The 19,495-nt window shown below is 41.2% G+C and overlaps 3 protein-coding genes across 4 annotated transcripts; 2 read left to right on the plus strand and 1 right to left on the minus strand.

The window, feature by feature from the left end:
- The first annotated feature begins 1,382 nt into the window (after positions 1 to 1,382).
- On the plus strand, positions 1,383 to 9,233 carry LOC119734217 (ribosomal RNA-processing protein 14-C-like). Of its 2 annotated transcripts, none has more exons than XM_038207583.1 (4): positions 1,383 to 1,504; positions 6,715 to 6,982; positions 7,104 to 7,379; positions 8,043 to 9,233. In XM_038207583.1, the coding sequence occupies exons 2-4, from the start codon at positions 6,817 to 6,819 to the stop codon at positions 8,882 to 8,884; spliced, it is 1,284 nt and encodes a 427-aa protein (XP_038063511.1). In that variant the 5' UTR covers positions 1,383 to 1,504; positions 6,715 to 6,816; the 3' UTR covers positions 8,885 to 9,233. The 2 variants fall into 2 exon arrangements, with proteins under 2 accessions (XP_038063511.1, XP_038063510.1); XM_038207582.1 differs by lacking the exon at positions 1,383 to 1,504 and adding an exon at positions 5,665 to 5,914.
- An 825-nt stretch (positions 9,234 to 10,058) lies between these two features.
- LOC119734218 (N-glycosylase/DNA lyase-like) lies at positions 10,059 to 13,239 on the minus strand. The gene is made up of 5 exons (XM_038207584.1): positions 13,023 to 13,239; positions 11,941 to 12,718; positions 11,431 to 11,625; positions 11,059 to 11,118; positions 10,059 to 10,896 (listed from the first exon to the last, which is right to left on the minus strand). Exons 1-5 carry the CDS (start codon positions 13,103 to 13,105, stop codon positions 10,807 to 10,809), a joined length of 1,206 nt encoding a protein of 401 aa, XP_038063512.1. The 5' UTR covers positions 13,106 to 13,239; the 3' UTR covers positions 10,059 to 10,806.
- A 128-nt stretch (positions 13,240 to 13,367) lies between these two features.
- Positions 13,368 to 18,740, plus strand: LOC119734216. Its single transcript, XM_038207580.1, has 6 exons — positions 13,368 to 13,469; positions 13,874 to 14,639; positions 15,067 to 15,199; positions 15,457 to 15,614; positions 16,241 to 16,568; positions 17,111 to 18,740. The coding sequence occupies exons 2-6, from the start codon at positions 14,059 to 14,061 to the stop codon at positions 18,455 to 18,457; spliced, it is 2,547 nt and encodes an 848-aa protein (XP_038063508.1). The 5' UTR covers positions 13,368 to 13,469; positions 13,874 to 14,058; the 3' UTR covers positions 18,458 to 18,740.
- The last annotated feature ends 755 nt before the right edge of the window (positions 18,741 to 19,495 follow it).

Here is a 19,495-nt window from a genome sequence, read left to right on the forward strand (position 1 = left end):
CGTCATTATGTCGTAGGTCTTTTGGACGACATGCAGACACTACTGGGTTTCAATGCCGAATCTTTCTTTCCATGCAACAGCTAGGCCTACACCGCCCCAGCACAGGTTAATAAAAGCCGACATATGCCCCATTCACTCTTGTATCGTGATATTGGAACAAAAGCGGAGAAGTTGAACAGGCGAAGGCTTCCCATTCACATTGCAATAACGTCTGCCTTTTGAACAAAAAAGTTACGTAACGGAGGACTCTACGAACAGTGCGCTACACCAATCGTGAAACAAAGACCGTATCTTGAAAGCAACTCTTCCACGTTGGTGAAACCAATGATTTGATCCTCCGCAAAGAAACTGGTGAACAGTCGTATTCGGAAACAAAGCTCAAGAGTCGCTCACACGAGACCGAAACCTCGCCCCGCAGTCTTAAAGCAAACTATACTAGGAATAGACGACACATCGTGACCAACATAACATGCTCCATACTTGATCATATACTGGTCAGCTACCGTCCCTCGAATATGTAATAATACGGGCACTCGTTCGGTGAGCCGGGCCCGCCGCTTTCAAAATGTCTTCAGCAAGATACTTTTGCGATTCGTGATAAAAAAAAATGAAAGTGAAAATCGATCCTGTCTTACAAATGTTAGCTTAAAATTCTACAACAAAATAAATAAAAAGGACACACACGGTCAAAGTCAAAGGAAAGAGGAAAGGACATCGAGCAGTCAGTGGATACTGCAACATGGACTTACCGGTTCAAACGTTTCGTTATAGAAGCCAGTTCAACTCAGTTCATTTATTTCCGGTGTTCACATATCAGTGTGTGTGGTGTACAAAAAATCGCACCAAGGTCCGTTTCGAACCCCGGACCCCGCGGTCTGTGGACAAGTTCCCTACTAGGCTATTGTGCATACAGTAACTAATGAGTCTTAATATTATAGTTATAAACACTTGGAGGATTGTTAGCCCAATCTGCGCTTTGCATTCATACATTTATGTAAGAAAACCATCTATAAACTTCTAAACTTCCGTAATACACAAACGATTAAATGACTTGTAAACGAACCTGTTTCATTAAGGCACTTTTGCTGTAAGGCATTTTTTTTGTATTCGTATACGGTACATTCGCCGATTACAAAATTTATTTTGCTGAATGTTAACTTTGATATATGAAACTATAGTTATTTATTCCTTACATTCTTTTGTTGGCTTATAAAATTATTGATACGTACCCTTGTTTATCTTTGCATGTAAATTGTTTTCTCTGAACACAAGCATTTTGCTTGATTATTACTTGGTGTCTAACATTAGGCCGATGGTGTTATAGGGCCCATGCCTATATATACAACATGTGTTTTCTTATGGATTCCTCTATATGTTTTCACTCCTGTTGGACGTGTACACGTACACGTATACATTATGTACATGTATTTAACACACTGATTCGTGAACACTGGAAATAAATGAACCGAACTGAACTGACTTCTGTAACGAAACGTTTGAACAGGTAAGTCCATGTTGCAGTATCCACTGACTGCTCGATGTCCTTTCCTCTTTCCTTTCACTTTGACCTTGTGTCTGCTTTTCATTTATTTTGTTGTAGAATTTTAAGCTAACATTTGTAAGACAGGATCGATTTTCACTCTCGTTTTTGTTATCACGAATCGCAAAAGTATCTTGCTGAAGACATTTTGAAAGCGGCGGGCCCGGCTCACCGAACAAGTGCCCGTATTATTACATATTCGAGGGACGGTAGCTGACCAGTATATGATCAAGTATGGAGCATGTTATGTTGGTCACGATGTGTCGTCTATTCCTAGTATAGTTTGCTTTAAGACTGCGGGGCGAGGTTTCGGTCTCGTGTGAGCGACTCTTGAGCTTTGTTTCCGAATACGATTGTTCACCAGTTTCTTTGCGGAGGATCAAATCATTGGTTTCACCAACGTGGAAGAGTTGCTTTCAAGATACGGTCTTTGTTTCACGACGGGTGCAGCGCAATGTTCGTTTGTGCGTTACATAACTTTTTTTGTTATTTGAATGCGAAGCCTTCGCCTGTTCAACTTCTCCGCTTTTGTTCCAATATCGTGATACAAGATAAAGAGCGAGTGGGGCATACACTGGCTTTTATTAACCTGTGCTTCGGCGGTGTAGGCCTGATACGGTATTGAGACCCAGTAGTGTCTGCATGTCGCCCAAAAGACCTAAGACATAATGACGTCACGATTTGTTTACATGTGCGCTTTGCTATGAGAGCCAAAGTTGAATCGGAAGTAGGATATAAATCTGACGAAATTAATACTACAGCACAAAATTAAAGCAATAAGAATGTGTTATTTTTGCTCCCTGTCAATGCTATTATTTTAGGGTGTCATAAAACACGCGTCAAGTTTGATGGGAGCAGCTAAAAAAAACGCCATTTACGACGCATCTTTCATGGACGTGTTTGGACAATGTTTTTCGTCCGTTACGTAACTTTTTTTGTTCAAAAGGTATACGTTGTTGCAATGTGAATGGGAAGCCTTCGCCTGTTCGACTTCTCCGCTTTTGTTCCAATATCGCGATGCAAGAGCGAATGGGGCCGGGGCATATAGCGGCTGGTATTAACCTGTGCTTGGGCGGTGTAGGCCTGTAGCATGGAAAGAAAGATACGGTATTAAACCCCAGTAGTGTCTGCATGTCGCCCAAAAGGCCCAAGACGTAATGACGTCATGCTTTGTTTATATGTGCGCTTTGCTATGAGAGCCAAAGTTGAATCGGAAGTAGGATATAAATCTGACGAAATTAATACTACAGCACAAAATCAGAGTAATTAGAATGTGTTATTTACGCTCCCTATCAATGCTATTGTTTTAGAGTGTCTTAAAACACGTGCCAAGTTTGATGGGAGCAGCTAAAAAAGCGTCATTACGACACATCTTTCATGGACGTGTTTGGACAATGTTTTTCTCCTTTTTTTCTTTAAAATGTACCCAATTAGGCCCACCTTCTCGTTCTTTCATTATCGCTGTTTTTCTTTGGAATACTGCTCAACCCCCCCCCCCCCCAAGCATGTTTATCAATATTATTATTTTAATGGGGGGACGTCCAAATAAGTAGCGTTTTAATTCAGGTTGCATCTGCGCACATAACAAACAGACCTGTCGAGCAACTGAACTGGTTTCCAATCCATTCTCGAACATGATAGGTTGTTGGGTACCAACCTGTATCATGTCTTAAATATGCAAAAGTGAAGAACTTTTATAATGCTAGAAAATTTGCGATTTCACAATAAAATGTTTTGTTGTTGGGGAGGGGAGCGAGTAGAAGCCGAAAATATCACAGGTTCAAATGTTAAAGACGCGTCCCCTCGCTGCGTTTCACCTCGAACATTGACTGTCCAATTGCTATTTTCTGATAATCTAACGACGTTTAGAAACTGAATTATTTCTTTGATTATTGGCTGCCAGGTATTAATTCAGCTCACGCAGGGTGGGTTCATTTGTGTACAAAATGAAAACTCCTTATTCAGAAGGTTGCAGACGCCCAAAATTGGAATAAAAGTAAATTTTCTCTTTAAAAAATAGATGCACATCGAAAACTAGTTAGCCTTGATGAAAAAAGGTATGTAAACATCACGGGGTGTCATCTTTAATGTCGCTTCCCCCATATACCGTACACACCCGCGGGGGTTGCCTACGGAATACGAAAAGGTCTTCAAAGTGTCTGTCCGAAGAAATTTCGAAAGCCGCAGCGGCGGCGGGCCGGTTCACCGTATGGCGCGTCGTCGTTTGTTGTAAGACTGCACGGAGAGGTTTCGGTATCGCGCGAGCGACTCAAGCGTTGTTCCCGAAGGATCAAACCACAAATGCATGCACAATGGTTCGCCGTGGGAAAGTTACTTAATACTTTCTTTTACTTTTGGGTGCAACGCACTTCTCCCGCCGTTACGTAATTTTTTCGTGAACGCGAAGTCGCTGGTTTCAACTTCTCCGCTTTTGTTCCAACATCGCTATACAAAGAGCGAATAGAGCACACACCGCTTTACCCGATCAACCTGTATTTGGACGGTCGGTTCTGTTGCATTGGAGGCGAGATACGGTATTGAAACTAGAACAGAAACGCCCATATCCAATTAGCAAGTACACTTTTCCCAATTGGCGTCTTCTAAATTATCGAACAACCTACTGTTCATAAACTGGGCAGGGATGTGATAGGTTCAGTGGCGTAGTCAGGAATTTTTCAGTGGGGGCGCTGGGGGGGGGGCTGGAACATTTCATGGGGGGAGGGGGCGTCATGTAGGGGCGTCAATCGCTTCTCAAAAGTGGGGAGGGGGACATACCTTGATCAGAACTGATGCGAACGCGAAGCGCGAAGCGCGAAGCGCGAAGCCCTTACGGCGTGGGGGTTCGGGGCCCGATTTTAGGGCCCCGAAAAAAATTGGATTCTAGATGTTCTGTGGTGTGATCTGAAGCAATTTCTTACCACTTTCCTCCATGCTTTAACTAATATTTTCTTAGCAAAAGATAATTATTTGAACATCGTTTTCGAGGTTGGAGTCACTGAATCAGCTACCAGAATTCTGAGCTATAGGCGTGGGGTTCGGGGCCCGCTTAAGGGCCCCGACAAATTTTGGATTCTAAATGCTCTGTGGTGCTATCTGAGGCAATTTCTGACCACTTTAACCAATATTTTCTAAGCAAAAGATACATTGTAGTATTTAATAGGGCCCTGTAAATGAGACACGAGTTCAAAAATCGGGGGGGGGGGCATTTGATATTGTGTCCCCCACCCTTCAACAAGTGGGGGGGGGGGACCAGTCCCCCTGTCCCCCCAGGATTGTCGCCCATGGTGTCATGTAGATCAATGATAATGTTTTGTAAAAACTCAAAATCTCAGTGGGGGGGGGGGGGGATTGGGGGGTGACAAGGTTTCATGGGGGGGGGGGCTGTCGCCCTCCACGCCCCCCCCCCCCCCCCCCCCCCCCCCCCCCCCCCCCCCCCCCCCCCCCACCCCCCCCCCCCCCCCCCCCCCCCCCCCCCGTGGCTACGCCACTGATTTTAAGGAATTTTAATTGGTCTATTATTATTATTTAGCTTATATGAATGGAGGAAAAAGTTTGTGCGTGGCCGATTCGCGTGATATCGTTGACTGAAACTGTGTGACCCACGGACCACCTGTCTATAATACGTGTTCCGTGGTGTGAGCGAGCAGTGCAGTGGGTGTTAATACGCATTTTAGATTATCATTATGCGCTATGTCACGCCGGTTGTCAGCTTACTGGTCCGCGGTCGCCGGTCGAAGGGTCGTTTCTCAGTGGTCATCATGTGGATTATTCGCGACTATTTAGATTTAGATCAATGATAATTTTTTTAGAACTCAGTGGGGGGGGGGGGGGGGGGGCGACTGGGGGGGGGGGGGACAAGGTTTCATGGGGGGGGCGGTCGCCCCCCCCCCCCGGTGGCTACGCCACTGGTGGAGGGGGATGTTCATTTACATTAGCTTACCAAACCTAGTTTTTGTCAGTTTTAGATTTTCTTTTTTAAATTTTCAAGTTCATCCAAAAAACGATTAATTTTGAGTTATTTGAAGCAGATACATTATAATGACAATGACAATTTGCTTCCTCCGGCTCCACCCCCTTCATCATCACGCCGAATTTTCCTGCCGTAATTTGTACAGGGCGCCCTCACAAGTTGCTTAAACGTAACACGTGCGCGTATGATGTGTTGGTGGTTGTTGCAACACGACTGAAGCGATTGGAGCATGGAGAGCAGGCGATAAAAGTCTGAATTCTGTGGACTGTCGAGATTATCTGAATATGTGTATGAATGTGGTGTTAAAATCACTGTTTTGATTTTAGGGAGGTGTTTGACCTCGTTAAAATCTGCCAACGCCGGAGGAGGCCGGAGGCTCCGACAAGTTTGCAGCTGTTTACACGGTATGGAAATGCGCGTATTTCCGACACTAGAATAACTAACGCAATGGCTATTGTTACGGCACTCGGTCGTCATGTTCCCTTATCTAATAGCATTCAATGTCAGGATCTTTGGCCCTTGGGAACCTGACTATCAACCAAATGGTTCTTGGACTTTATTTCCCTTTAATTTAAAAAAAATGAAATCTAGGACGGCCTTCGTCATTAAAACGTAGGATTTTATTACAATTTAAAAAAGTATAAAAGTAAATAAAACTAGGCCTATTCATTACATGTAATGTATATGGAACAAAAATTTTAAAAAAAGTTTGGCATCTTTATTTTCGGGTCGCGTGTTGTCGCCATGCTGTCGTCGTCATTTTCCCCCAAAATTTCCCTCTAAAAATCAAAACTGATTTAAGGCGAAGTAAAAAACAAAACACAAGTTTCTCGTCCCCGCCCGCTTCCTTTTTAGAGGCCGCCTGGTTTTTTTTATTATTTTTATTTTTGAAAAATGTAGTAGAAAAACACCGAAAAAGTGTACAAATTCATCAGAAAATAAATACAAATACCAATACAACTCTAAATGACACTGTAAATATGTTCAGTTCTCTTGTCCAACTTTTCTTTCATCTGTAAAAGTGTCTTTGAACAGTGGAACACCAACGATTGCAGGAAATTTTGAAAAGGCGGTCATCTTGAAAAAAATAAAAAATAAAAAGCCCCGCTTCCTCCCTTTTTTCAAAAACCCCGGACGAGAAACTTTTTCTTTTTTTTTACTCGGCCTAAACTCAAAATTTGAATTTCTTTATTTTTCTTTGTAGAATGAATGAATTTGCCCATTGACGACAAGAAGTGATTTCCAAAGGAACCTCTGGTTGTCAGTTTTCTTCCGTCAAGTTTATCACATTTGGTCGGAGGACCAGATGACCAATAGCCGTGTCGACAAGATGGGGGATGACAGCGCCCTCCAGAGGAGTTTGAGGGAGAAGAACGACTACTTCAAGAAAATGGTCAACCTGATCCCTGCCAAATATTATCTGGACAAAGAGACCAAGAAAGCTGGGGAGAAATTCTATAAAAACATAAAAGGTTTGTAAATTGTGTTTACTGTCTTAGTGGGCTTTTTATCAAGAGTTTTCAAGAGTGTTTGTGAAAAAGAAAGAAATTGCACATCTATAACAAAAAAGAAATATATTTTGTCTGGATGCAGAGGAGGCACCACGGCAAGAGTTCAAGGACAAATCTACCAAACAGAGCCGAAAGAAGCAGCGAATGGACCCTGGTGCGAATCAGCAACTCAAGGTCACTGACCTCCAGGATGCCCTGGCCGTTAAAGAGGCGGAGAGAGAGAAGAGGAGACAGGAGAAGATCAAGCAGGAGGAGGAGGTAGCAGAAGAACTCAAGGCAGAGGAGGACAAAGATGAAGAGAGTAGTGGAGATGAGATGGATGGATTTGAGGGAGGACTACAAGGTCTTGGAGACAGTGGTGAGTGTATATTCGGAAAAAAATGTTGCAACCTGACGCCACTTTTTTCTTCATATATCATTTCAATGAGGGTCAGTCATTGCAAAAATGATGATAAGACATGAATCTTGGACTGAGAGACATTTCCAATTTTGTTAGGAAATACTTAAAAAAATTCTTGACTCTCCAATTGTACACAACCACTGAAGAAGCGTCAGGTTGCAACATTTTTTCCTTATATTCATTGAATACATGTAGTAGCTGGCTCCCTGACCAATGCCTACAAATTTTGCTTCGCCATCAGTTCACTGCCGAAGAACCATTTTACTGGCCACATGGGTACGAATGGTTTGGGTCTTAGATAAGAACAATAGAAACATTTTGAGATACAGGTGAGAAATAAGGAATTACAGATGAGATCTTGGCCATGACGTGCCTTGTTATGGATAGACATGGTCTAAGATTTTAAGCAAGGGTCAATATTCAGTTTTTGTCCATGGTTGACTTTTAGAACAGGGTGAGAAAATTCTCGTTATTTTATTCCATGATCAACCTTTTGTTCAAACATGGTTACTGATATTGTTAGAACTGAATTTCTTGTTTTGTTTGGGGGGGTATATAAAATAATTGTATCTGATCAAATACTAACTATAAGAATGTAATTGTCTGGTTTATAATTTACAGATGATAAGGACTGGTCTCAAAGGAAGGTTGCTCAGCCAGTGAGTGTTGAGAGGATTCAGAGTAGTGCAAGTATCGACGATCTGAGGAGAAAAGTTCAGGACAAAATTGAGCAGATGCGCCAACAGAGACACGCCAAGTCACTGGCAGGAAATGCCCTTATGTCCAAGAAAATGTCTAAGAAGGTCAAAGAGGAAAATGAGAAAAAACTGAGGAAACAAGAAACCTATGAAGCCATTAAGGCGAGCAAGGAGCAGAAGAGGAAAGAAAAGGAACGACAAAGGACAGTTAACGGAGGCGGTAATAAGGAGGATGCAGTCGACGCACAAGAAGGTGAAGATGAGGTCCCAGGACCAAGCAAAGTCTCATTCAGCAAGTTTGACTTTGAGGAGGAGAGCAGAGGAATGAAAAAGGGGGGGAAGAAAAAAAAGAAGAAGAGGAAAGCCGGGGAGGAGAAACTCAGTGGTCGGGACTATGAGGGTCTCCTTAAGAAGGTCAAGGCTAAGAAACAAAAGATTGCCGAGGTGAAAAAGAGCAATCCGGATGCTGCAGAGGAGATGATCAAACAGGACAAATGGCGGGCGGCGCTGGATCGCGCCGAGGGAAAGAAGGTCAGGGATGATCCAGAGCTCCTAAAGAAATCGATTCGGAAGAAGAAAGAGAAAAAGAAGCACAGTGAGAATAAGTGGAAGGAAAGGAAGGAGAGGACGAAGGAACTGATGGCGGAGAGACAGAAGAAACGTAAGACGAACCTGAAGGGACGGAAGGATGCGCTCAAAACCAAGAAGGTCAAACGACTGCAGAAGAAGGGAAAACTGCTCCTCAAAGACTCGGACTATTCTTAGTTCGGACTACGTTTAAGGATTCCCCATTAACATTAACCCCCTTGAGTGATTTACTAGAAACCTTCCTCACTCTTGCATTATCGAACACCATGGTAACTGCAACACCCAAACTGTTGGACCCATATGTTAAGCACAATCAGTTTAGTGCAGTACTTACTCCAACAGAATCAAGCAAAACTTGCGGTTTTTAAAGGGTTGGGGTGGTTAGGGATAACCCTTCTGTTGCTTAAGAGGTCACAATCGGTCAAAATTTTCTTCCTCACCTCCTGGCCTTGATGAGAGAATATGCTGCACAATGTGGACACCCCACACATACTTGTCAGAGGATTAAGGATACTGAATGGATAATTAATATGTAGCAACAAACCAATGGTTGCATGTTGTTCTTTTTATATAATGCTACATGTAAATGCTGATATTAACTTCAGTTTTACAACCTTTGCACTTCTTGTTCTAGTTCAATTCTTCTAGAATTGCTAAAGTTGATATTTATTGTTATGTACATCAGATTCAAATCAGCCAACTGATCCCGTTAGCTCAGTGGTCAAGTGGTAAGACATCTGCACTAGAAAGCAGGAGGTCGTGGGTTCGAGTCCTAACCGAGTGATTTTTCCAACTTTCACTTTGGAGGTAATTCAAGGAGTATACAGTGTTTATACGTCGGTGAAGGGCAAAACCATGTTTGATTGACATTTATTGCTCATGTAATCCTGTTGATCATGGGATTGTCCTGAAATGCTAGACTTGATTGTGTTCCTTAGTCGATCATGTCTGGTTAAGTTGGGTTTTAGCGCGGCTTTTGTCTGATAACAGAGGGCAGTTCGTCTTGGCCTTGCACCATGCTATGCCAAACTATAGCAATGTCCTCGGCTATAGTTTGGCCCATGCCAAGTATAATTGGGACTGTTCCAACTATTGTTAGGATGATGCTATAGTTGGGTGTAACAGATGTATTACTAATTGGCTGCTGTATACAACTTTACAGTTTTCACAAAGAAAACAATTTTGACATTTACTAAAAAATTGTCTCATTGTGAAAACTGTGGCGAAATGTATAAAGTATCTGCTTACTGCTTAGTGAAATCTGGACAATCCTGATTATTCACTGGTTTTCTAGCATGAAATCAGCAGTGATTAATGCAAGATCAAAATGCTGGCAAAGTTTACTCTTTTTAATTTCTTGATTAATGTGTTGATTTTTAATCATTTTATTGAATTGAAATCTGGCTATTATTAACTCGGCTCATTTTTGACGCCTTGATTAATTGAAGTGACGTTAGATAGGTGCCACAAACAATATTCAGTTGTACACATATAATAAATACATTAAAATATGCACAGTGATTTCAAAAGCAAAGTTCCTTCAGGAAATACTATTTCCTAAATGGTTCAATAAATATTTTAAATATTGAAAGAGAATCATTTCTGTTCAGTTTTATTCCATTGGTACATTTTATCCAAACTATTCATTTAAAGATTATCTACATTTGTCAGAAATGTATGCCTTTTTTAAACATCCAGAAAAAAGGGTTTCCATCGTCTTAACGCGGCATTGACCAAATTGATCCACTTGTTTTCAAACTTTGTAAAATTGTTACTAAAATGTGTAAAATGGCCTTTTTATAAAAAAAAAATGAATTTACACATACGACCAGTATTACATTGTTGATTGAAAGTGAATATAAAAATTATTGAAAAGGCACTTTCACCTGAATTTGAAGTGATATGGACCATTATTTTTTATGAATTACATCATTGAATTGAATTCCCTCCCCTTTGGTCACGTGTCTTTTTTAATTGAACATTTTATAATTTGAAAGTTTTGAACAAAACTTCAAAATCCCCAATTTAAGTTTCAAAAACTAACAAATTCCAATTTAAGCCCTTTTATTAAGGATAATGTGCAAAACGTTAGTGCTAATTCATCTTTTCTTGATCTTTTTCCGTCCGTTTGCTTCTTTCTTGACCTTTTTAGCATCTCCATAGTCTTGCTTTCTGCTGTTCCGCTTCTCCTGTGTTAAAAAACAAAATTGTATGAACAAAAGTTGTAAAATTGTTGAAAGCAAAATTTAAATTTGCCAACTTGAAATCCATGAGGTTGGTATACAGAAAACAAATTATACATTGCAATAACTGTGTCCTAAATACTCGAGAGGAAAAAAATGACCAATTACCGGGGATTTTTTTCCTTCAGATTTTGATTGGAACTTCTTCAGATCAGCACTGAACAAAACCTGCAATTAGAAAAGGCAGAATTCACAATTTGTATAACTGCTGTTATGAATTTAATCAGATTTTTTTCAGAAAATTGTTGAAAAAAAAATAAAAACCCTCCCTCAATCCTCATCTTCAAAATTGGCTGCTCTTTTTGATGTAATTTCACTCCTTCAATAAGTTTTTCATAAAACCATGCCATCATTTTGGTACAAAGGAAAACCTGTAAATTTGGACTCATTCAATGACCCCAAGAGAATGTGAACCTTGGACCGCAGAGATGAAATGTGAAGATAGAACCAAAACACCTTATCCACTCATTGACAACTTACTGAGTGTGCCCACCCAGCATATTCCCCAAACAGGCCACGGAAGAAGGCTCCAATCTCCTTGTAGACTTTGTCTGTTAGCGACTTGGTCTTGTTGAGAGAGGGCATGTAGTCACGCGACGCTATCTGCCAGACGTGAGTGTCTACTGGAATGGCGTCCGTCTTGTCCATCGACATGAGACAGACACAGTCGGCTACCTGAGGAGTAAAGACAGATATAGAGGTGAGTAAAAGACAAAGTGAAGACGGGGAGATGGGGAGATGCAATTTGTAACTTTTGTTATCTTGCACAACAATAAACAGAAAGGATGCAGAAAGGAAGTTTTCTAGCTGTAAATTTAGCAAAGAAAGCAAGGGGCTTAGTGTTTATTTTTGTGGCAAAGATTGGAAATCAAGAGAGACTTAAATGTCCCACATTCGCATTACTGATGAGCTAGGATGGATATTTTGTCACCAGTGAGAGGTGGTATGTCCACAGACGTGATGGAAGGTTGCCAATTTGCATGGTAATACCTTTGCTCCCACACCAGGCAGTTTCATCAGTTCAGCATGACACTCCTCATATGCCAACCCTCTTAGACCCTCCAACCACCCCTCCGGCTGCTCCTTGATGAATTTAGCCGACTGATTGATGAACTTTGCCCGGTAACCGAACCCCCTGTCTCGCAGCTCTTGCTCGATCCCTTCATGAGCCAGGGCAGTCGCAGATGGGAACGCATACCAAGGCGTGCCATCTAAGACAGCAAGCTTCTCTCCATACGTTGAGCAGAGTGTCTCTACCATCCCAGTGATGCGGGAGATGTTATTGTTGGAGGAGCAAATAAAGGAGAAGAGGTTTTCCGTCGGGTCTTGACGAAGAACCCTCACTCCAGGAAAGCCAGGGCAAACTTTTGTGAAGTTGGCATCGGCAGCCTTAAAAGTCTTATAAAGCTTCTCAAGACGGACATTGAGCTGGAAGTAGTCTTTTAAGATGGAAGAATACACTGCATTGTTGTTGGTCTCATCTCCTTTCTCCTTCTTAACATCATTGATTCCTGCATCCTCTTGCTTTATAACGACATGCTTTGATTTGGACTTTCTTCCTGTCACAGTGGGTTTTGCTGCTTGTTGGTCCTTTTTACTATTTTTAGGCTCTGTCTCCTCAAGACAATCTTCTTGCTTCACAGAGGCATCCACTAAGGATGGAGCGTCCTCGTGGACTTGATAGAGAATCTCATGAGCATTTTGCCTTAAAGTCCACACTTTATTGGCCAAGACACTCCTCCATACGCCTGGTTGAATCTCTCTCCATCTGCAATGAAACAAACATTTGGGAAAATGTGCAGTGAGCCTTGATCATGCATGATTGTGATGATGAACTTGTACTAGTTTTTTTGATAATGAACAAATGATGAAGAAAGTAACCAAATGATTCTTAAATAAAATGTAAAATTAATCGATAACACACTAGTCTTGAGAGAATCTGAATCATAAAATCTCCAACAATGATGATTTCAGATGATGGAGTTAACTAATTCATGATGATCATGATGATAATCACGAAGATGATGAAGATGATGTGCAACTGCAAGGCCTGTTTTAAGAAAGATGAGTACCTAAAACTCTGGCCACAATCTAAGGTGATGTCCAGCCGAAGTTCCGATATTTTACAGGGTAACGACCGCCATGCATTTGCCATAATCCTAGATTATGTCACTGATTCGAAATTTACTCGAAAAATATTGCAATAAACTATCAGATTTCAAGTTGCACTAGTGTCGATCCCAAAATCTGAAGATCAAGACCACACATGCATGCGGTTCATTGACGTTTCAATCTTTGACCTTTTCATTTGAATATTTGAATATTTACAACATAGTGGCTACCTTTTACTCACGGAAGCTAGTAGTGAGAGCATGCTGATTGTGCGGGCAGGGACGAGGTTGAACGCGTTAAAGGTCGTTGTCGCGGCTACGGTCATCAATAATCAGATAATGGCTGCTGTTCTCCATGCAGTAAAATGTAATTGTGCACAAACTGACGAACGGTCAACAATTTTGCGGGTAAGGACTCGTATTCCACTTTCAAATTTTACAAATAATATCTCAATTGAGAGATAAGTAATCATAGATAATCACGGCTGTAAAATATATTGTACTAACAGACGTTATTTTGGGAGTGAAATTAATGGGTGTTTTTGTATTAATTAGAAAAGTCACTAAAAAAAAAAGTCACTCGTCTGGTCTGTACGGCCATCATGCAGTTAAAGAGTGTAAAAAGGGCCTACCGCAAAAGAGTTTAGGGACGAATAAACATGCATTCAAGTATCAGAAATATGTTTAAAAATTAAAACCACATCCTTTCTTCTCTTGTGAAGTTGTTTGTATTGTCATGATTGTTAATGTTTATGTTAGGCCCACAAACTTTTTGAATTTGATTCTAACTGCAAGCATTTTTCCCTTTTCAGGAATTGGCTGGGCATTCAAATGAAATGACGTAGGCCTAACTGGGGGAAAAAGTGTGTATGAAATGTAATCAGTGTTCCCAATCTGAATGGTTCTGCACAAGAGGTCAAGATGAGAACTTAAGCTCAAACAAATTGAGATACATTGTAGACTCCATACTTATAGCAGACATTTCCAGGGAGTGAAGATGTTCACCATTCACCACCAGCCCCAACTAGCCCTATGGCTCAGGGAACGTGAGAAACCCCAACGATTGAAAGCCATCATGGAGAAGGAGAGAAAGTCAGAGTTCCTTCGAAATGCAGAGGAGAAGGGTTACCTTCAGTCGCCAACGAAGGATTACTTGCTCGAGCGAGGGCGGGGTAAAGCCAGTAAGAAAGAAAAGTCAGCAAAAAGGGCACCGTCAGTGTCGGACATCCATCTTGTGAAACTCTGCAGTGTGCATCTCATGAATCTCGGACAGATCCAGCTTCTGACGAGGTTGAAGATCTGCATCCTTCCCGGGAACTACATCACCGGCTTCGTTGCCCTGGCCAACTGTGCGGAGCTTGTGAAGTTGGACCTTCACAGCAATCAGATCTCAACCTTACCGGGGCCAGAGTTCTGGCGCTGTCTGCCCAACCTGAAAATCCTTCATCTGCACAACAATTGTATCGGGAAGCTGGACAGTTTGCAACACATGGGGCAGGCGGGGGGCATTCAGGTTCTGACGATGTATGACACACCCATCAGTTTGAAGAAAACATACAGGCACCATGTTGTTAATAGGTATGCTTAATAGTAGAAGACTTAGCAGTCTAAACTTCAGAATGTGAAAACTGAAGAAGGGTAACTTTTAATTTACTCCTCTTCTACTTAAAAGTATTTTTTTTCTGTGATTATGACCATGATGAAGTATTTGGCTTTTTGTAAACTTTCCTGGCACAACAGTTTATTAGCGACCAGTTGTGATCCACGGATTTTTCCTGTTTCTAGGTTAAAAGTCTCCTTAATATTGCCTTTCAGGCTGGCAGATCATAACTTAATTCAGTCTTGGTAATAAGTAAGATGGAAAGCTTAACCCAATCTACATTTCTAAAACATTGCATGAAAACTCTTGATTGAATATAGATTATAAACAGTGATTTAAAGCATCATGAATTGTTTAAAGTGTGTATACTGTTAATTACAATTTTGTTTATTTGGCTTATTACAGCATCTGGTCCATAAAGGCATTAGACTTCCACGTCATCTCAGATGAGGAAATCATCGAAGATGCTTCCTTTGGTGGCCACTTTGCTTCCATGAACCCATCCTTCCACTACAACCCAGTACCACACTCCAAAAAGGTATACATCTAAATCTAACTCTACGGTCTTCTGTACTGAATTCAACAATTACAACAACCATTTTCAACTACAGCTACTCAGGGAAGGAACATTTAAGATGATGCTAGCACTTTTTGAGTATGGAGATGTTCTCTTATCATTAAATTATTGTAATAATGTAGAAGTACCAAGCAAGATCTGACAGAATGTCTTTGAAGACATTTCTAAGTTGCCTGTGCACTCGTTCAAGTGTCCTCCTATTCTTCGGTTATTTTCAGGACTCAACCTTTGAGGATGAGATGTCGCTAGTCCAGCAAGTCTTAGAGGAAGTATCCAGCATCCAGGCCCATCACTCTCCTGTCCTCATCATCCAGAAAGTCATTAAGGGCTTCCTGGTCAGGAGACGACAGAAGTTACTCCTGGATACCAAAATATGGTAAGCCCTCTTGTCCTCTAAACTGTGTTCAGTGTTAAAGGGAATATACATCATTTGCTTTTGCTGTAAGTTTCAGAAATGGATGGAATTGGGGGGTTGGAAATATATAGCAAATATAGTTACACTGACTTTTTTGAGGTTTTGAGTTCGAAAATGCTATAAAAACCAAGAAAAACGATCATTTTCCTGTAGTCTGGTTCCCTGACTCCATATAAGAAGAAACAGAGCAGTTTACATACATGGGGAATTGTAAGGTCAGGGAACCAGTCTAGCTGGCTCGTACCCGTTCATAGGTTTGTAATAGATTGCAAACAAGTGCGAAGGTCAATTGGGGCCAGTATTTGAAAAAAAAGCCAGTTGTTTCCAACGCTGATCGGCCGATCAGCGTTGGAAATTGATACAAAAATACCACTTTTCTTGAAAATGACAGTATACCAGGTGCCATGATTTTACAGGATGCTTTACACTGTCATTCACTAACAGTCCAGCAAGGTATTTCAAGATGGTTTTATTTTTTGATGTTTGCAAATGTTGTATTTTCCCTTTAAAGAAATCAATATGCAAAAATTAGTCTTCGTAAATATTTCAACTTAATAATCTGATTCTTTTTTTTTAATTCTGCGTAGGGCTTCAGTTTGTATACAAAGATTCTGGCGTCACTTCAAGGGTCTAGAATGGAAACCCCCTGCCAAGCCAGCCACCCCTACGCACACCCCAGCCAAACCCCAGGCACAGCCCGCAGCAGCACCCACGCTGACCAAGGCAGACTCACCCCTACCCCCTGTTGCTCAATCCATCACCGATGCTTCCACTGTCACTCGGATTGACTACGATACCTATTTGGCCAACCGAAGACCTGGTTCTAAAACTCCCAGCATTGTGTCCTCTGCAACGGCCGACAGGAAAGCAGCAAACTTGGAGGAGATAAGAATGACTGGCTATTCAGAAGATAAGGTTGGTTGTTTTTTTCCTAAGCCAACTTAATTAATTTGATGCTTAGGAGTTAGCCTTGTAATAACCTTTTTTATTCAAGCCAGTTTGTTGTTCACAGGAATTTCAGGTGAAAAACAATTCTGGAAATTTTGCTACCAATTTCCTTGAAATCTGAACTGGCTTCAAGTAAAAGTATTTAGAAATACATTTTCTCAACAAGGTGGCTTTTGTGTTATTTTTGGTATTTCAACCATGTATCACAGAATATTGACCAGAAGGATCTTTTCGTTGCGTCTGTGCAACAAGGTCGTATCTCCTAAAATGGGCCATACGTGAAATGCGAGTTTCGGAATGTCAAAAGGTTGTATCTCACTTAAAATAACCCAGATGTACACACAAAGTCAATGGATGTCGAGATACGACCTTGTTGCACGGAGCATATTCTTGCGAGATACGTGTTTGTTGCAGAATGGAGTTACGACCTAGCTGCACTGACACAACGTTTTGTGTCAATCTGCATAATTTTTTTGTATTTTAACTATTTTTAAATGGTTGCCTTACAGGACACTGGCTTCAGCATGCCAGCAATGTCTTCAGCAACTCCTGGGATCAGCGAGCCCATGTCCTCCATGCGGAAGCGAACCAACCTCCACATTGACCTGACCAAACTCCAAACTGACACCATGTTCCAGTCTGACGAAGCCAGACAGGCCATCGTCTTTGAAACGAGCATCGAGGAGGGTATCAGTTCCTTCCTGGGTCTAAGCAAGCCCAGGGAACAAGGTTTGGAGCCAGTCAAGAGCTCAAAGAAACTCCAGAAGGACCGACGTCCTAAGGAGAAAAAGAAGGAGTTTAAGACAGTTAAGCAGATGCTGGGGCCGTTACCAAACAGCCAACTGGAGAGAGAACGGGAGGATGACATCGACTCTGATGAGGAGGAGCCTCCTGTCAAATTTCGCCTCTCAGGTTTGAAGTCGGTCATGCATGACGTGGATTTGCTGCAGGAGATGTTAATCGCTAGACGCGAGGCAGGTGAAGACATCCGCAATTCCCACAAGGATGTGATTGACAGGGCATTGCATGAATCCAGGCAGAAACCGATCAAGTCCAAATCAGTGAACGCAGACCAGAGATTGTTTGCAAGAGTCCAGGGCACCATGGGAATGTCTTGCTTGCGGGCCGTCCAGCAGGCTTACAGGGATCGTGCTAAGGCCGAGAAGCTTGTATCAACGGTCGACAAAGTGGTGTCTCTGCGGGAGATGAAAGAATCCTCTAAGCAGCGAGCCAGGAACTTCCTCGAGGAGAAACGCCTCCAAGCACTGAAGAAGAAAGACATGGATGCCAACAGTATTGCAGAGTCTCTCGAAAGGAGGGCTAACCTTGAGAAGGTCGAGAAAGCTCAAAGAAAAGAACGTCGCTCAAAATCTCATGAGATGTCTAAAAGTTTCAGCCAAGACAAATCTTTCGCTGTGGACTTTACTGGGCAGCATACATCCATCTCCAATGCTTTACTGAGACATGATCGCCAAGCAAAGGACGACATGGCACTCCAGGGCAATAGAGACACAGTTGAGGGAGAGCGGGATCACAACAAACGCCAACTTGAGCTCGTCCAGAAATACTTAGAACACAGACAGATGATGCGACAGGCTCAAGTAGCCGTTGAGCGAGCTGCTCTAGACACCAGGATGCTCCAAGAAGCAAATGAGCGTCTTATGGAGGCCAGGACTCGGGTAACTCAACAGAAACAGAAGTCTAAATCCGTCCAGGCTTTCTACCCCTTGCCAAGGACGGCCACTGACCCTGTCTTACCCCCTGTCAATCAGGAGGGTAAACCGGACCGCTTCCATACCCTCATCGCTATGTATGAAGGGAGGGTGGGAAATCACCCTACAGTGGTTAGGACATAATTTCCGGTTGACTCAATAAAAGGGTTTAGCTAAGCACAAAACATACTGTTAAATTGCTTTCTGGGTAGTTTTTGGGTAATTTATGCATGTGTTATTCCATTAACAATTCACTCATCAAAATGTTATTTGACTTCGTTTTTGGTTTTAATTTATTTATTTTCAAGAGGGGGAGTTACAAGAATCAGCATTTATTTTTTTTCTAATCGTAAATTTTGATTATGAACAGTTGGTGGCAAAATATTCTTGAATGATGCACCAGTTTATTCTCAACCATCTTTAAACATTGCAAAAATTGTGAATTATGAATAACCCCTTCATATTCTTGTAAGTCTTGGTTAAATTTTAGCAAGATTGTTTTTACTTAAATATTGTCACATAAATAGCTGCACCTTTCAGCATTCATTAACACACAAGTACAATTTAATAAATATTAATAACTCCATCATTTTTATTACAAAAATGAAATGTGTGTACAATGTATCAGCATTTTGTACATGAAATCGAAATAGATTTAACTATGCAAATATATATACACCAAGTACATGTTAACAATCATAATACTTTTTTTTGCAAATTAACCAGTTTGGCAGTTTGAAAAGAAAAGGTGTGTTGAAAATTTGAAATATAAAACAAGAATTCTTGCCCTATTTCAATTGTTCAAAGTGGTTGTTTCAATGTTGGTAGGGACTTTCAATTTTAGCAAAAAAAACCAGAGATATGAGCAGCATATACGCAAACTTTTAAATTTGTTTTTGCTTTATAAATATTTTGTGTACAAAAAGAGTAGATATTTTTGTTGTTGGTTTGTTCTAACTGTACAAAAATGCTGTATATTCCTTCCAAATACAAACGTAGCTACATTGTTAATTATAGTTTCATTTTTCTCATTATTTTATTTCACAGTTATTTGCTAAGTTTGTTGCAGTTTGCTTGAACGATAGGTTACTGTTCTCTTTTTGGTTAAATACATGTATTTCTCAAAATTACAACTACATGTACATTCAGGTGAAGATGTAAATAAATACTGAAATTAATCAT

This window comes from Patiria miniata, unplaced genomic scaffold (assembly GCF_015706575.1).
Source record: "Patiria miniata isolate m_02_andy unplaced genomic scaffold, ASM1570657v1 HiC_scaffold_27, whole genome shotgun sequence".
Taxonomy (NCBI): domain Eukaryota; kingdom Metazoa; phylum Echinodermata; class Asteroidea; order Valvatida; family Asterinidae; genus Patiria; species Patiria miniata.